Here is a 19,272-nt window from a genome sequence, read left to right as displayed (position 1 = left end):
CAACTCTTTCCCCATATCCCTGCACTTTTTTTTCGCATTCAAGTATTTACCAATTCACTTTTGAAGGCTACTATTGAATCTGTTTCCACCGCCCTATCAGGCAGTGCATTCCAAATCCTAACCACTCGTTGCGTAAGAACGTTTTTCTTCATGTTGCCTTTGGTTCTTTTGCCAATCATCTTAAACCTGTGCCCTCTGCTTATCGACCCTCTGAGCCACTGGAAACAGTTTCTCTTTATTTACCCTATCTACACCCTTCATGATTTTGAACACCTCTATCAAATCTCCTCTAAGCCTTCTCTGCTCTAAGAATAACAAGCCCAGCTCCTCCAGTCTATCCACGTAACTGTAATCCCTCATCCCTGGAACCAATTCTGTAAATCTCTTCTGTACTTTCTCCAAAACCTTCACGTCTTTCCTAAAGGGTGTTTTACCCTATCAAATCCGTTTATCATTTTGAATACCTCAAGTAGATCACCGCTTTCAACCTTCTAAACTCAAAGGGAATACAATCCAAATTTATGCAACCTTACCTTACAATTTAACCCTCTAAACTGAATGTAGTACCCCAGCTTGGGTCTGATCAGGGCTCAGTACTACCTCACTTTTGTATTCCAACCCCCTTAAGATTAAAGCCAACATTCCATTAGCCTTTTTTGATTGATTTTTCGAGCTGTGCACCAGCTTTTAGTGATTTGTGTACATGGACACCCAATTCCCTTTGCTCCTCCGCAGTTTCTAGTCTTTTCCTATTAAGAAAATATTCCGATTTGTCTTTCTTGAATCCTGATTGGATGACCTCACACTTTCCCACATTGAACTCTATCTACCACAGTTTTCCCCACTCACTTAATCTGTGTGTGTCCCACCTACACAACTTACTGTGCCTCCTGAAGAGGTGTTAATAAGAACATAAGCAATAAGAGCAGGAGTAGGCCATACGGCCCCTCGAGCTTGCTCCGCCATTCAACAAGATCATGGCTGATCATCGACCTCAACTCCACTTTCCTGCCCGATCTCCATATCCCTTGATTCCCCATGAGCCCAAAAACCTAGCTATCTCAGCCTTGAATATACTCAAAGACTCAGCATTCACAGCCCTCTGGGGCAGAGAATTCCAAAGATTCAGGTGTTAATTTATCTTAATTGTTTCTTGCAGTTGGTGGGACACAAAGTCCTCTGAATTGGCACCTGGATGCCTACAGAACGGTGTGGCACAAACCAGAGATGGCCTTATCTTAATCTGAGAAGCACAATTTCCCCCTCCCCTCCCCTCCCCCTTCCCTTCCCTACAGGCCACCCCAGAGCACGACTCAGCTGCCTCAAGTGCAATGTGGGGAGACCCCTTAATTTAAATACTTTCTGGGACCTGAATGAGTTGGACACACATTTAGTGTGCAGGCTGCCAGGACACTGCACACTGGGCGGCCTCATTGGGTGCTGAACAGGTGTCCCAGCATCCACAGCCTTTTGAGGGAAGGAGTTCCAGATTTCTACTACCCTCCTGAATAGCCGAGCCCCAATTTTAAAATTATGTTCCCTTGCCCTTGGTTTCCCCCACCACAGAATCACAGAAACCCCACAGTGCAGATAGAGGCCATTTCGGCCCATCGAGTCTGCACCAACACATATCCCGCCCGATTCCCGTAACCCCTACACCAACACATATCCCACCCTATCCCTGTAACCCCATGTATTTAATCCCCCTAACACTAAGGGTCAATTTATCATAGCCAATCAACCTAACCCGCACATCTTTGGACTGTGGGAGGAAACCGGAGCACCCGGAGAAAACCCACGCAAACACGGGGAGAATGTGCAAACTCCACACAGACAGTCACCCGAGGCCGGATTCGAACCCGGGTCCCTGGTGCTGTGAGGCAACAGTGCTAACCACTATGCCACCGTGCTGCCACCAGAGGAAATAGTTTCTCCTTAGCCAACCCTTTCAAATCCTTTTAACATTTTAAACACCTCGATCAGGTCACCCCTCAATCTCCTATACTCAAGGGCATACAAGCCAAGTTTATGGATCGAATAGAGTGAAGCTTTATCCCACCCTGTACTTCACCTGGAAGTGCTTGATGTTGAATTTAACTCCCACAATGGAAAATGCATCTCCCTTCATCAGTGATAAAATTATTTTCCATAATAAGCATTTGATTTGAAATAATGAGAAAGGAAGGCTTGTATCTGTTCTATATTGTGCGGCCTTTAAAAAAAGGTATAATTCAACTGTGTGTTTTAGAGACTTTTACCAATTGGAATAAGTTAATTCAGTAAAAATGCCTCAGCACAGTACTCTGCTTTTATTGTACCTGAGTAGGTCTCATTCTAGTGAGAGCTGATTGTTCTTTCTTCGTGCTGCACGACAATTGATGGTGATTATAATGCTCCCTTCCCGTATTCTCGAATTCAGGTCACGTTAATTCCTTCTCCTATTTCCATCTGTTTTCTATTACCCAGGCACAGAGCAGAGGAAAATCTTTCCTAATAATTTCTCCACTTTCAAGTGAAAATATATCTCAGTATTTTTCTTAAAGAGACACTAAATATGGTGACGTTACTCAATTTGTTGTGACAGTTACTTTTCGCTGGGATTCTCTGTGAAGAGATTTGATTTGGAAAGAATGCAGCAAGCCCAAACTTCTATGTCTTGGGGCTCCAGTTTTTGAACAACATAGATATTTAATTTCATTTTATTTAATAATGCTCGACACCTGCAAGGAGAGATGATGAGATAGATAAAGAATTAATATCTAGCTGATGCCAAACGTGGTCTGTGTCTCTGATAGAGAGAGAGGGAATTTTAATGATTCCCTTTGGAGCCGTATATTCAAGACGAGCTTTGGTTTCAGAGTTATCTTGCTGTCAGCTTAGCTCAGTTGGTAGCACTCTCATCTCTGAATCGGAAAGTTGTAGCTTCAAGTCTCACTGCGGGAGTTGAGTACATAATCTATGTTGGCATTTCACTGCAATACCGAGGCAGTATTACATTGCTGAAGTTGTTATCAGATAATATAACAGCAGCAACAACAACTTATATTTATATACAGGAAACTTGCGATATCCGGCACCGACGGGACCGGCGTGATGCCGATCTATGAAAACTTCCAGACAGACCAGCGCTAATGTTGAAGGATACGGAGGTTTTCATCTCCGTATCTGACAACAAACACTGTTGCTTAGCAACAGCTTGTAAACAGTCGGCCCGTACCTTGGAAGCGTCTCTGTAGCTTAGCAACAGCTTCAGAGAGGCTTTCCAGAGACTGACTGTTTAAAAAAATGCTAGGAGAAGGAAAAAAAAAAAGGAAAAAAACCCTAACAAAACGGCTGCTGATTTCTGCCGTTAGATCGAGGTTTCTGGACATACAACCTCCGGATAAACCAAAGTTTCCTGTAGCGCCTTTAATGTAGTAAAACGTCCCAAGGCGCTTTACAGGAGTATTATAAGACACAAAAATTTGACACCGAGCCACATAAGGAGAAATTAGGGCAGGTGACCAAAAGCTTGGTCAAAGAGGTAGGTTTTAAGGAGCGTCTTAAAGGAGGAGAGAGAGGTAGCGAGGCGGAGAGGTTTAGGCAGGGAATTCCAGAGCTTTGGGCCCAGGCAACAGAAGGCACGGCCACCAATGGTTGAGCAATTTATAATCAGGGATGCTCAAGAAGGCAGAATTAGAGAAGCGCAGATATCTCGGGGTGGGGCTGAAGGAGATTACAGCGATAGAGGGGCGAGGCCATGGAGGGATTTGAAAACAATGATGAGATCGAGGCATTGCTTAACCGGGAGCCAATGTAGGTCAGCGACCACAGGGGTGATGGGTGAATGGGACTTGGTGCAAGTTAGGACACGGGCAGCCTAGTTTTGGATGTTTACGTAGAGTAGAATGTGAGAGGCCAGCCAGGAGTGTGTTGGAATCGTCAAGTCTAGAGTAACAAATTAAACCAAATCATATTAAACCAAAGATCAGTCCAGCTGCTCCGGTGGATAGTAATGATCCCAAGGCACTGCTCAGAGAAGAGCAGGGCGTTCTCATGGTGTCCTGGCCAATATGTCTTCCTCGACTAACACCATCAAGAACAGGATACTGAGTGATTGAATCGCAGTTTGTGGGATCTTGCTTTCTGCGTGCAGAGGCGTCTGCATTTGCCTACATAACAACCGTGACTAGATTGCAACAGTACTTCATTATCTGGGAAGTGCTTTGGGACTTCCCGAGGACCTGATGAGGTGCTATATAAAAGAAGCTTATTCATTTTTTATCGCAAGCTTTCCAGTTTGATATCAGTAAACTTCAAGTAATCTGAAATCAAACTCGTTTTTTGAGTTCTGATTCATTTTTCTGAAGCCAAACTTTGGACCGTCAGGAACTTGAAATCATTTGGCTTTGACCAGCCAAAGCTAAGACCTTAATAACTTACTCCCATCAGAAACACAAATTCAGGGTTAATGTTGTTAATAAAAAGAAAGACTTGCATTTATATAGCGCCTTTCACAACCACTGGATGTCCCAAAGCACTTTACAGCCAATGAAGTACTTTTGACGTGTAGTCACTGTTGTAATACAGGAAGCGCGGCAGCCAATTTGCACCCAGCCAGCTCCCACAAACAGCAATGTGATAATGGTCAGATAATCTGTTTTTAGTAGTGATGTTGCTTTGAGGGATAAATATTGGTCAGGACGATGTTAATTGGAAACTTAATGAATGAATTGGTGATCAGGGATTGGATGGAACTCTTTTTGTCCTGGTAACTGATCCATTTGTCTGGGTTATTGAGGAGCAGGTGCCCATTCTATTCCCTGAATCTTTACCATCCATGGGAAGATTTTGGTGCTTAACCCAATGCAGGAAGAACTGTTTCACAACAACCGGTGTGACATAAGGATTGAAGAATGAGAGAGAGCTTAGAAACATTCCACTAATTAAGTGGTAAGAAGAGTACTGTAAATAAATAAGTATTTTTACTACTGAATCTTTGATCACCTTGAAGCATGAGATCCATCAGCTCCTGCACACAAATAATCTGCCCTGATACAAAAGCAAAATACTGCGGATGCTGGAAATCTGAAATAAAAACAGAAAATGCTGGAAATACTCAGCAGGTCAGGCAGCATCTGTGGAGAGATAAACAGAGTTAACGTTTCAGGTCGATGACCCTTCGCCAGAACTGGAAAAAGTTGGAGATGTAACAGGTTTTTAAGCAAGTGTAATCTGCCCTGGCTGTCTCTGAGTGTACTCAATGGGGAGAAGCCAATAATTGCCTTGTACATGTAGGGAATGACAAGTTGCTGTTTAATTTATTCTGATTTTCTCAGGTATGGAGGGCTGACATTTGGGAATGTACTCAAATCTATCCCAGCGTCCTTCAGTACAAAGGCTGCTCCAATGGTGCGGAAGATTGCAGTTAGAAGAACTGCGCAGGTAGGGCAAAGGGTGCTTTTCTCAGGTTATTAATGTACGTTGCAATAATGTTGAATTGTGCAACAAACTGAGGTAACTTAACTGCAGTAGAAGACATATAAATTGAAATTTGTTTGCAGTAGTATGTGGACCAAGGTTCTAGAGCTACAGAAGCAGACGCCATCCTGTTTTAAGTTACAACATTTTTATATTATCGTCTTGATTTTTATGGGGTGGGGGGGAGCGGGGTGGCGCACCCAGAGTTCAGGGACGTGGTGGCTCTGCCAAGCTGAACGGGAAGGCCACATTTAAATAAAAGTTGCTGGAGTCCCTCTCGACACCTGGCCAAATTCACTGCATGGCTGACAGGTGGGAGCGGGAATTTGGCAGGAGGAGGCCGCAGCCCGGGGACCTGCGGGCAGTTACGTCTGGAGCCAATTGGGGAGGGGTGGGGGGGGGCGGGGTAGTCGGGGGAGGTTTCCAGCACGTTTGGGGAAATTCTGGGGCTGGTGTGGCCCAAGGACTCCTTGAGGGGCCTGCGGGGGGAGCAGCCCTGGCCCACAAGGAGTTCAAACAGTGGCAGATTTCTGAAGCTTAACTTGGCCTTTTCTGGCCAGTCGGCTCCTCCCACCATGGTTCTGCTGCCGGGCGTCAGATAGTGCAGGACTCCTCCTGACGACGTTAATGTTGTGGCACCAATGGTGTCATTGGGCTGTGACTTTTGCACGTTAAGTAGGCCCCGACCTACCTTTAGCAGGAGCCTCGGCCAGAGCCTGAATCACCCTTGTGAATAATACGGCAGCGGGAACGTGATTTTCAAGATTGTAACCCCTCGCCCGACCCTTTTCCTGCCTGTCGTGGGGGGGCGGGAGGGGGGAGAGACGGGGGGAGAGTGCAGTGTTAAAATAGAGGTTGATATCTTTTATTTAAATTTTTTGCTGGGCTAACTGTGGCAAATTTAAACTGCTATCTGAAAGCGGCTAAGATACACAATTCTGTTTGAAGTTCAAACAGAAATTTTTTCGTAGTTGTTGGATGCCCCAGGAACTTTGATGCATAGCTAACCGAATGATTTCCCTTTTAGGACACTGATTAACTTGTATGTAGGAACTGGCAGATTCCTGTCAAAAAATGCAAGTTCGCAGGCATAGTCATTAACTGTAATGGTCGAGCCATTAAAAATAACATTTGAGTTACGACGTCAGCATTAGCAGTTCCTGGGTAGCACAAGCGCTGGTGTCCATGCCCATTAACATGGAATGCGGGCATCACCCTCCATTGTGCCTTTGATCTTTCTTAATTGATCGTTCTGTGTCCGAAGACTTCTCATATTGGGATAAATACAGCAGGATTTTAGACATGTTTGTTGATTTAGCCGAACAGAAGTTACACACATGTTAGTGTCTTTAGGGTGGGGATTGAAAATATCAGCTAGGAGTTCCTGCTTCTGAATGCTGTCCAGTGATTCCCTGATTGGAGTGTCCACATGCATGGCAAGGAATGGTTGTGGTGCTTCACTTAGCTCACCAACGCTCACTATCTCGGCTCACTAGAACTTAGATGAAATAGAGAGGATGAAAATTTCACAAAGGACATTTTTAAGGACGTGAAGGAGTAGAGAGTTTAAAAAATATGTAAAGTTCAAGCACCAAACTCTGGATTGAAAAGAAACTGGAAATATAGGTTGTAAGGGAATGTGGGAATAGAAATATAGAACGTATAGAAATCATTTTGACATGAAGATAAGGAACTGAATAACAAGTACAACATATTAAACATAAGAAATAGGAGCAGGAATAGGTCATTTGGCCCTTCGAGCCTGCTCCGCCATTCAGTAAGATCATGGCTGATCTTCTACCTCATCTCCGCTTTCCTGCACTATCCCCATATCCCTTGATTCCGTTAATATTCAAAAATCTATCGATCTCTGTCTTGAATATACTCAACGACTGAGCCGCCACCGCCCTCTGAGGTAGAGAATTCCAAAGATTCGCCACCCTCTGTGTGAAGACATTTCTGCTCATCTCAGTCCTAAATGGCCGACCCCTTATTCTGAGACTGACTCCTAGTTCTAGACTCCCCAGCCAGGGGAAACAACCCCCCAGCATCTACCCTGTCAAGCCCTGTAAGAATTGTATATGTTTGAATGAGATCGCCTCTCATTCTTCTAAACTTTAGAGAATATAGACAACAGAGATGGGATCATGGGGAAGAAAACTGTATGGTAGAAATGGAATTTTTTATAATGGTTTTCATAATAGAACAGCATATTCAGCATTGTCTTTATAGCACGAGGGGTGAGGTGAGGTGTTCATAGAGAAAAATAGATGGCAGCAATTAATTCAAAATGTGTCGCAAGCTTGGTCCAGCCATTTACATACAACATTACTGATGGTCAGCAGATCTTCACTGTAGCAAAGCTACTGCTCACGTTCCCTTGGAAGATGCTTAAACACAGGACTGTTAATGCCATGGGCACATCTCCAAATGAAGAGGACTCCTGTGTGAGGGTTTGTTTGATGGCTCTCAGCCAGCATCAGGTTCTGGTCTGCAGCCTCATCAGTCTCCTCCTGTTCCTCATGGTGGTTCCCTTCTGTACCTGGAGTTCTCCTAACGCTAGGTCCTCCATGTTGAGGCCTCTTTACAGAGTGCAGTTATACAGGGTGCAGCACTCTAATTTGATCCTTGAAGCCTTATTTGGGCTATATTGCCAGGCATCTCTAAATCTATCCTGGCACCAGAAGCTCTGCTTCACCACAGCAGTGGTTTCTTCATGTTAACTATTTATGAGGTTGGAACGATGATAGAACTCACTCAACAGTTGCCGTGAAGGTCCTGAGTGACGAGAATAAGATGTTAACAAGTGGGGTGTAGATTCTCCTTACAGTATTTAAGCAGAGCTCTCTAAAGCACTAGCATTGAAAGGTCAGGCCCTAGCTGGTTGGCAAAACAGGAATAACCTGTTGGGGCAAGCCTGGAAATTGTGCAAAGGATTTAATACATCATTGGGGCCTCACTTCCATTTAAAAACTGATGGGTGCCACTGGCATCAGAAATGTCAGCAAAGCTTTTATGGGGAGCTAAGTGGGCAAAGAACCAGCATGATCGCTCCGCACCCCAACCTCTGCTTGGTTTGTGCCAATTTATGCCCATTTTGTTCGGATGAAACTGATCGCAAAATCTAGACTGATGCTTTATTGTATCTAATTTTGGGTTTCAACAAACCGGTGTGAAGATGGTTGAAAGAGCGAAGGGATTTAGTCACTGATCTATAAAAAGCAGCCAAGGGAACATATGTTCTGTGATGCACTATCAATTACTCAAAAGACTGAGGTTAAGCGAGTAACTAACAGGCTTTTATTAACAAGAGAATGAAGGTGTGCCTCGAGTGGTCGACCAGTCCAGAATACAGAGGGACTGTGGAGCAGTCACCTTTATACCTGGACTCGTGGGAGGAGTCAGCCGAGGCATGTACAGACATGTACACAGTGGAATACAAACACCCACACAGGCAGGTATAACAGTGGTTTACCACATTCTGGTTGAAGAAAGAAATGGTTTTTGTTAACCCAGTGCAGGGCTACATGAATACAAGCCAAGAAAGCCACGTATTCAATCTTAGCTAATGCCCTTCCTTCATTTACTTGGCCAGTGTGGATGTGGCCCGTTAAATGACATGGCTAACTTGACCAGGTGATACTTGGTGCAATCGGTGACACTCGGCCTTCTCGCAGAACTTGACGTGCCGCCAGATGTGCACAAGAAAGCAGGTGTTACCCACAAAGCAGTGCCTCCGTCCGTGTCCGTGTGTGCCGCGGCACCTCCGGGATTCACAGGGAGCCAGAGCAGCCTGTGGAAAGATAGGGTTAGCACCACTGAGTGGACAGGATGGCTTCAATGTACAATATGATGTGGATACATTTCTAGAGGGCGAGGCTAGTTGAACTGGAGCTAACTCAGTAGTACCGCAGCGCAGCTCCACTTGTTTGAGCCTTGATGGAGCTCTGGTATTGGACTTGCTGTGCACCAGGATTCTGTGCTGCTCTAAGCATATTGGCACGCAGCACAGGAATTAAGCAGCAATTCCTTCACCGTTGGAGTTAATTTATGGAACAAGCTGCCAACTAAAAATATTATTGACATAGTTGAAACATTGTTACGGTAATTGGCAGATTTCTGCTTTATTGGGGAGTGGCGGGTTCTGGGCTCGGGGTAGGAGGGAGATGATGGAATCCTTGCTAACTGACCTTACTGACGGGTTGAAGGAGGTCTGATTTGCCTGTAACTATTGGCAAAGTTATGATCACTGGAATTGTTTCATCCTCCCTCAGTGCCTGATATCAGGAGGACGACTGCTGAAGATGATATTTTTGGAAGTAAAATAGAAACCCAGTTGTAATCTGACATTAAAACAAACACAGAGGCGAGCAGTTAGCTAACACTTACCACTTTTTTTCTTTTATTTCTGTAGGCGTTTTACAACAACAAGGGTTATCACAGCATGCCAACCTATCTGAATACCCTGAACAATGCCATTCTCCGAGCCAACCTACCCAAGAGCAAGGGCAACCCTGCGGGATATGGTAAGCCCAAAGAATCAATTTGAGTAAACCCTTTGAACTAGAGGTCACTCTGAATTCAGAAGCAAAACGCTGCTGTCTCTTGCTATTGATGGTACTGGCAACGAACCAATGAAATTTAATATTTGGTCAATATTGGTACAGCCACTGATGTCAGCAGTCAAATCGTGCAGCTCCAGATATTTCTTCATGCTCTTGTGATTCCATAATTGTCCTTTACAATTGTTGCGTTTAGTTGAATTGTACACAGATTTAATACAAATATAGAATTTTCTGCGACCTACAGCTTAGCAAATCTCTGGAACCTGACTCTGAATAAAGCCTAAATTGAAGGTCTCCTATGTCTGATAGCTGCAACTGAAATGAGTTGGAGCAGCCTTTACCTAGCTGATGGTTGCAGGTTCATAGCACAGGTCGTGCTGATTGACATTAAAAACTGGCAACCTCACTCAAAAGACCAGGTGGATGGGTGTGGAAAATCTAAACATATCACACCGATGCAGCAGGAGGTTGGACTGAGATACATTGTTGTGGAGAACCAAGGGATTTTTACTCAGTATCTGACTCACTGCACACCCATGGTACCTAAAATAATCGAGAGTTTCCTGTTCTACAACGCTGGCATTCCTCGCATTGAGTACAGATGATCGCCAAACCCTAATGTATCCAACTGATAACCATACAATTTGTACATGGATAAAAGATTGAAATATCTTCATGCGATAGAACCTTGGTTATGTGTGGTATCTTGAGGTGGTCATAGATGGAGACAGACACAGGTTAACTCCTTAACATGGTTTAATCAACACTTGCACGTAAAAGCTTCTGCCATGAGGCAGCAAAAACAAAGAGTACAACCAGTACAGATCAGACTTAACTCAGGAGAGCAATTGCCACAGCACCACCTGGTGGATCAGGTTACTCATAACCTCCCAGGTTACTACACTCCTCCCCCCCTTAAGATTGCCGTATGCAATTCTTAAACAATAACCCTTACTAGGTACTACGTTTTAATTAACCAGTATGCTCTAACCATGGTTAACCCCTGACTAATTTAACAGGTTTGTATAAGTCTTTCTGGTTGCTTGCGAATCCTTTGTGAACGTCTTAATTCCACTTGTGGTGGATTCTCAGATTCATTCGCACTTGAGATTGGAGTAGTCTCTGATGTTGGTTTTACTCTGTCCCGCTGTGGCCTGGCAGTACCAGTGTCCACTGGCACCTTATAAGCCGTGCTGGGTCCTGGAACAGCCTCCTCTACTGCCCTTTGTTCCATCTGAGGCAGTTCCCCCTGCTGCTGGCTGAAAAGCTGATCCACATGCCGACAAACCCCTCGACCATCCCCTAGTAACACGGTGTACGACACAGGTCCTGTAATGTCCTGGATTAGTCCTGGTATCCATTTCGGTCCATAACCGAAGTTCCGGGTGTACACAGAGTCCCCTATGGTGAAATGGCGAGCTTTAGTATGTTTGTCATGGTACGCTTTTTGGTTTGTTTGTTTTGTCTCAACCTTGCTTTTGAGATCTGGGTGTATCAGGTCTAACGTGCACCGTAACTTTCTCCCCATCATCAACTCAGCCGGAGAAAGCCCCGTGGTAGCTTGGGGTGTTATATGATAACTAAACAAGGCTCTATTGAGCTTGGTCTCCAGGGTGTCACCTGAGCTCTTCCTCATGAGCTCCTTAAAAGTCTGCACGGCTCGCTCAGCTAACCCATTTGAGGCTGGGTGATATGGAGCCGAGGTGACGTGTGATTCCATTCCTTACCATGAATTCTTTGCTCCCTTCACTAACAAAACACTGTGCATTGTCGGATACAATCATTTCTGGAATACCATGCGTGCTGAAGCTGTTCCTGAGACAATTCAGTGTGGCATCAGTCATTGCAGAGCTCACTGGATAAACGTCGATCCACTTTGAGTGAGCGTCAACCAGCACCAAAAACATTTTGCCCATAAAAGGTCCCGCATAGTCTATGTGAATTCTCCTCCAGGGTTTGCTGGGCCACTCCCAGGGATGGAGTGGTGCCCCGGCAGGTGTTTTCCTCTGTTCCTGACATATAGTGCATGACTTTACCTTTGACTCAATTTCAGCATCCAAGTTAGGCCACCACAGGTAGCTCCTAGCCAGTCCTTTCATTCTAGTCATTCCTGGGTGTGATTGATGCAACTGTTCCATCAAAGTAGAGCGTCCCCGCTCTGGGACTATGATGCGTGCTCCCCATAGCACATATCCATCTTGGACACTGAGCTCGTGCTGTCTCTGTCTGTACGGCGCGAACTCCAGTCCCTCACGGTGATCTGGCCAGCCTTTCAACACATACTCACGGACCCTTGACAGAACGGGGTCCTTGGCTGTCCAGCCCTGGATTTGCGCTGAAGTCATCAGGGGACTGATCTCCTGATCCAGCATCAGGACATGCTCCTCAGGGGAAGTACTGCGAGGAGATTTTGAGAGGGGCAGGCGGCTGAGAGCATCCGCGTTCCCGTTTTCCTTGCCGGCTCTGTACGTGATCACATATTCATAGGCTCTTAGTATTACTGCCCATCTCATTATTCTCTGTGATGCCATTTGAGGCACCGCTTTCATCTCATTCAGTAAGCTAATAAGAGGCTTGTGGTCAGTAATGATTACAAACTTCCTCCCATATATGTACTTATGGAATTTCTTTACTCCAAATATAATAGCCAACCCCTCTTTATCAAGCTGTGAATAGTTCTTTTCCGCAGCTGTGAGCGTGCGTGAAACAAACCCGATGGGCCTTTCCGCACCATCTGGCATGCGGTGGGCCAACACTGCCCCCACTCCATAGGGTGATGCGTCGCAGGACATTATCAGCTCCTTCTTCTCGTCGTAATGCACTAACACCCTGCTGGACTGAAGTAGCTCCTTTGACTGCTGAAACGCTTTTGCTTGCTCTGGCCCCCAACGCCATGGCTCCTCCTTTCTCAGCAGTTTGTGCAGGGGTGCCAGCAGCATCGATAAGTTTGGAAGAAACCGGTTATAATAATTCAGGAGCCCTAGATAGGCTTTCAGTTCAGTCACTGAGGTGGGTGCCGGTGCATCCTGCACTGCCCGCACTTTCCCTGGTAATGGATGGAGGCCTGTGGCATCCACCCGATGTCCCAGGAATGTAACTTCCTTCTCCATGAAACTACACTTACTCCGTTTCAGGCGTAGCCCCGCCTCTTCCAGCCGCTGTAGCACTTTGTCCAGTGTTTTTAAGTGATCCTGATCATCACTTCCTGTTAGCAGAATATCATCTAAGTACACGGCCACCTTTGGAATGCCCTGCAGAATGCCCTCCATAGTCCGTTGGAATATTGCTGGGCTGGAACTGACACCAAATGGTAACCTGGCATACGTGAACAGCCCCTTATGCGTGTTCACCGTGACAAACTTTTTTGATTCTTCATCTAGCAATATCTGCTGATATGCATGACTCATGTCCAGTTTGCTGAATCTTTCTCCCCCAGCGAGCGATGTTAACATGTCCTCCATTCTCGGAATGGGGTACTGTTCCAGTGATGATACTCTGTTCACTGTTAACTTATAGTCACCACACACCCTTACGTTACCGTCGGGCTTCAATACCGGGACTATTGGTGCCGCCCAGTCTGAAAATTTCACTGGTTCTATTACTTTGTCCTTTAGCAGGCGATCTAGTTCCGCCTCAACCTTGGTTTTCATTGCAAAAGGTACCGACCATGGTTTAAAGAAACGAGGCGTGGCATCACTGGCTACATGAATCTTGGCTGTGGCTCCCCTTAAGGTGCCCAGTTCGTCCTTGAACACTAACTCATGCTTCATCAGCACTTCTTGCAGTGCCTCTGTACTGTCCTCCATTTTATTCATTGCCTGCCAGTCCACACTCAACTCACTGATCCACCCTCGCCCTAACAGGTTTGGCCCTGACCCTGCTACCACTACCACCATAAGCTCTTTGGTGACTCCTTTGTGTTCCACTTGTACTTCGGCCGCCCCCAAAATGTCCACCTTCTGTCCTGTGTAGGTTTTGAGACTAATGGGGCATGGACCTAGCTCTGGTACTTTTGCTTCCCCCCCATAGCTTGGCGTACTCAGTCTGCGACATTATGGTTACACTACATCCGGTGTCAATCTCAAACTTTACTTGACCTCCGTTCACTATCAAATACTGAGTGAGAGGGGGTACGTTGGGCCTTGAAGTGTCTATACTGTATATTGTGAAAACCTCCTCACTAGACTCTTCCTCCCCTTGTATGTAATTTGCCCGCTTTGTGTACTTCTCCCTCCCCCCTTTAGCATGCTTTGCCCCTTTAGCACTGCTTCTCTCACTCACTGCCCTTTTACAGACTTTCTTTAAGTGCCCTATTTTTCCACAATTGTGGCACTTTGTCTTTGCAAACCTGCAGTCCTTTGCATAATGGCTCATTCCGCCACATCGGTAGCAATCCCCAACCCCGACTGGTGGACTTTTCGCGCCAGCTTCCATCTTGAAAACAGCTCCTCCCACTGGTTTACTCCCTTTCTCCTTGCTCATACTATTTAAGTCCTTAATGTCCTTGTTAGCCGTCTCCATGGCTTGTGCTTTTTTAAGTGCCGTCTCAAACGTTAATCCTTCTTCTGACAGCAACCTTTGCTGTATACTGTCGTCGTTAACTCCGCATACTAGTCTGTCCCTTAACATGACTGTGAGCGCATTTCCAAAATTACAGTCCTGTGCGAGCTTCCGAAGCTCCTCCACATACTCAGTAACGCTTTCTTCTGGCCTCCTAATCCTCGAATTGAATTTCCATCTCTGTACTATTTCACTAGGTTTCGGATTGAAATGATTCTTTAGTAGACTCACCAACTCGTCAAAAGATTTTTCTCCTGGCCGCTCCAGGCTCAGCAGATTCCTCATCCGCGTATAGGTTTGCGCTCCCACACAACTCAGTAAAATGGCCCTTTTCTTTTCTGCACTGTCCACCTCGTTTGCCATAAAGAAATGGCCCAGTATTTCACAATACTCCTCCCAAGACTGCGACTTGCTGTCAAAAGGTGCCACGGAGCCTACCGTTCCTGCCATCCTTGGAGTCCGGTCACTTCAGCCAAAAAATCAAACTCCGTTTCGACTCCCGCGGCCTAGCCTCGTGCTTTTCCGACTAGTTTGCTAACCAACCCGAGCACCTCTTCTGAATACTCCAAAACTCTTCCGTCCTTTATTCTCGTCGCCATATGTGGTATCTTGAGGTGGCCATAGATGGAGACAGACACAGGTTAACTCCTTAACATGGTTTAATCAACACTTGCACATAAAAGCTTCTGCCATGAGGCAGCAAAAACAAAGAGTACAACCAGTACAGATCAGACTTAACTCAGGAGAGCAATCGCCACAGCACCACCTGGTGGATCAGGTTACTCATAACCTCCCAGGTTACTACATTATGAATGACTGAATTACACAGTTCTTAAGTTGCCCATTTCTGTGTCAATTATTGAACATAAATAAATTCCAGTGACTGTTGTCAACGGTTCATGTTGAACTATACAGCCATTTTTTACTTCTCCGCAGTAAATTAAATTTCCAGTCGAGGCAAATATTTTAAAAATGACTAAAACCACAGTTTTAAGATGTTCAGAATTGTGCAGAGCAGTTTGAACATAAGAAATAGGAGCAGGGGTCGGCCATTCGACCCCTCGAGCCTGCTCCGCCATTCAATAAGATCATGGCTGATCTTCTACCTCATCTCCACTTTCCTGCACTGTGATAAATCCATGTAGTGGAACAAGAACTCGAAGAGGCGATATCTTGGAACTAGTACAAGTATTTTATTAAACAAACAGAGTAACAAACATCATGCCTGCATCCTGGCATTCCACCTTTGCTGACCTTGACAGGAAGCAAACCTCTGACCTTAGCAGCAGCATTGGCTACAGCACCACCTGGTGGATAACCTTAATCATAACATCCCAGATTACTATATGCACTATCCCCATATCCCTTGATTCTCTTAATATCCAAAAATCTATCGATCTCTGTCTTGAATATACTCAACGACTGAGCCTCTACAACCCTCTGGGGTAGAGAATTCCAAAGATTCACCACCCTCTGAGTGAAGACATTTCTGCTCAATCCTAAATGGCCGACCCCTTATTCTGAGACTGTGACCCCTGGTTCTAGACTCTCCAGCCAGGGGAAAACAGCCTCTCAACATCTACCCTGTCAAGCCCTGTAAGTGTTTGGAAACACTTCAGGGAGAAGGAGACTACCAGTACATCCATCCTGCCTATTCAATTACCCTCTCCTTCCTGTAATTATATGTGTCTAAAAGGTCATGCGCTCACTGTCCGTCTGTTCATCACACCTGAACTGGGAGTCTCCGAGACTTCATCTTTGAAAGCTGTCATGTCGATTGGGCATACATTGGCCCGGAATTTGCGGTGGGTAATAACGGCGAACTAACAGCGTTCGCTGTTATTACCCCTTTGAAACTGACCGCACGATCTGTGCTATGAACCTGCAACCATCAACTAGGTCAGTCAGTCACTGCTCCAACACTAGCCGGCAATCAGTGTAATCAGGGAAACTGACAAGCTTTGGCTTTTCCGCAGTAATATTGCTGTTAAACACCCCATTAAAAGTTGGACCCTTTTGGATTAGGTGTAACTGGGGTTTTGACAGCGAATTGACTGCTAAACAAACGTTATGGCCCTGAAAAACTCATTTTAATTTTGTGGAGTGTCAAATTTATCCATTTTAATAAAAATTACAATTTTTTAAGGTACTTAAAAAAAAAAAAAAAAAAAAAAAAAAAAAAAAACATTTTTTTTAAAGTTTGTTCATTATTTCAGGTTTACCTTTTCCCCAATCTTTGCTTTGCTCTCTACAACATTTTTAAAAAGTTAGAATAAAAGGAGCTTATTCACTTCCTGGTTCCTGGTCTGTGAGAATTCTGCATTGTGATTGGCAGCTTAGACAGCTGTTGACGTAACAGCAGCTCGCACTCGGGGATCCCCATTAACTTGCGCTGATCTCAACTGAACGTCGGAAATGCCGTCCTTCTCGCCACAGAGATCGCGAGATCTTTGCGGGAAGCTTACTTCGGGGGCCAGCGCTGAGCGGCTGATCGCAAATGACGGGCCATTATGTGCAAATCTTGTCGGTTTACAGATAGAATCATAGAAAGTTACAGCACGGAAGGAGGCCATTTCGGCCCATCGTGTCCACGCCGGCCAACAAAGAGCTATCCAGCCTAATCCCACTTCCCAGCTCTTGGTCTGTAGCCCTGCAGGTTACAGCATCCCAAGTGCACATCCAAGTACTTTTTAAATGTGGTTAGGGTTCCTGCCTCTACCACCCTTTCAAGCAGTGAGTTCCAGACCCCACAACCCTCTGGGTGAAGAAATTTCCTTTCAAATCCCCTCTAAACCTTCCACCAATTAGGGCAGCACGGTGGCATAGTGGTTAGCACTGTTGCCTCACAGTGCCAGGGACCCGGGTTCGAATCCGGCCTCGGGTGACTGTCTGTGTGGAGTTTGCACATTCTCCCCGTGTTTGCGTGGGTTTCCTCCGCGTGCTCCGGTTTCCTCCCACAGTCCAAAGATGTGCGGGTTAGGATGATTGGCTATGATAAAATTGACCCTTAGTGTTAGGGGGATTAAATACGGGGATAGGGTGGGATATGTGTTGGTGTAGGGGTTACGGGGATCGGGTGGGATATGTGTCGGTGCATGCTCGATGGGCCGAAATGGCCTCTATCTGCACTGTGGGGTTTCTGTGATTCTGTGAATTACTTTAAATCTGTGCCCGCTGGTTTTTAACCCCTCTGCTAAGGGAAATAGGTCCTTTCTATCCACTTTATTTATGCCCTTCATAATTTTATACACCTCAATAAGGTCTCCCCTCAGCCTTCTCTGTTCCAAGGAAAACAGTCCCAGCCTATCCAGTCTTTCCTCATAACTAAGATTCTCTACTCCGAGCAACATCCTTGTAAATTCCCTCTGTACCCTTTCTAGTGCAATCACATCTTTCCTGTAATGTGGTGACCAGAACTGCATGTTGATAGCCTTGTCTCACTAGAGATTTCTTCAGTCTGCCTCCTGGAAGATAGGGAGGAGAAATGTATGTGGGAGATTGCAATACCCAGTTCACACAATGAGGTGTTTCATTGTTATGGATGCTGTTAAATTGAGGTTGCACTCGGACTGCAGTAAGCGTCGTAGCAACAAGGGTAGGCCATTAAGCCCCGCAATGCTGTGCAATTAGATTATGGCTGAACTGTATCTCAACTCCGTTTACCCGCCTTTGCTCCATATCCCCTGAAGTCCTTGCTGAACAAAAATCTATTGATCTCCGTCTGGAAAATTTCAATTGATCCAGCAGCCGCAGCCTTTTGGGTGAGAGTTCCAGATATCCACTACCTTTTGTGTGGGAAAAGTGCCTCCTGATTGCACTCCTGCACGGCGGCTTAGATCTCATTTTAAGATTGCTCTGGATTTCCCCACTAGAGGAAATAGTTTCTCTGTATTTACCCTAGCAAATCCCTTTGTCATTTTGAACACCTCGATTAGATCACCCCTCAACCATCGAAGCTCGAGGGGGACTACATGCCAAGTTTATGTGCAACCTGTCCTCACAAATTAACCCTTTAAGCCCCGCTATTATTCTGCTATCGGAAACTGCACAACAGAGTCTGGTGTTGTCCTTCACACTCCATTTGAGACCAGCACCTCCTCAACAACTGTATCATCAAGCCCAGCATGAGCTGTTTTATATGTAGTGGTTTATAGGGATTTGCAGAAGAAATTGGATGTTTATTCTGTATCAAAAGCGTCGCGTCCACATACTGAATGATGCTGCATTCAACTGTTGAAAAAAATTGTGTAACAGTGCCATCTATTGGCATTGAAACAGTGAAACATTCCTTGTTTCACACACAAGTTAAACAAGCAGCAAATTCTGCTCCTTCAAAGGAATATATATTTTAAAATAAAGGCATGTTCTGTTTATAATCTGTCAGTTCTCCTGCAGCATTGTTCAGAGTGATCAGAGGGTAGATGCACTGTTTTATCAGGGCCTCTGATTTATAATGATTGAATAAGTCAAGTACCATTTTTAGTACGATAGCAAAATGGTGTTCTAGGATTTTTACTGGTACTTTGAGGATTGAATTACACAATTCTGTCCATTATTCTGTGGTAGCACTGGGAGATGATTCTGGGACTGGTCATGAGCTTTGGTAGCATTGGCAGATGATCCTAGGGAGTGTCCTGGGCTTTGGTAGCTTTGGGAAATGGTCCTGGGCTGGGCATGAGCTTCGGTA

The 19,272-nt window shown here is 45.3% G+C and overlaps 1 protein-coding gene across 1 annotated transcript in view; it reads left to right on the top strand.

The window, feature by feature from the left end:
• The window catches only part of abca2 (ATP-binding cassette, sub-family A (ABC1), member 2), a 603,170-nt gene that overhangs the window by 503,799 nt on the left and 80,099 nt on the right, over positions 1–19,272 (top strand). The window contains exons 32-33 of the mRNA XM_085965847.1: positions 5,319–5,424; positions 9,875–9,986. Of these exons, the coding sequence (XP_085821973.1) occupies positions 5,319–5,424; positions 9,875–9,986 (218 nt within the window). The remainder of the gene's footprint in view (positions 1–5,318; positions 5,425–9,874; positions 9,987–19,272) is intronic.

This window comes from Somniosus microcephalus, chromosome 23 (assembly GCF_052327205.1).
Source record: "Somniosus microcephalus isolate GS21.2 chromosome 23, FLI_Smic_1.0, whole genome shotgun sequence".
NCBI classification, from domain to species: Eukaryota; Metazoa; Chordata; class Chondrichthyes; order Squaliformes; family Somniosidae; genus Somniosus; species Somniosus microcephalus.
This window is presented reverse-complemented; position numbering and strand designations above follow the sequence as displayed.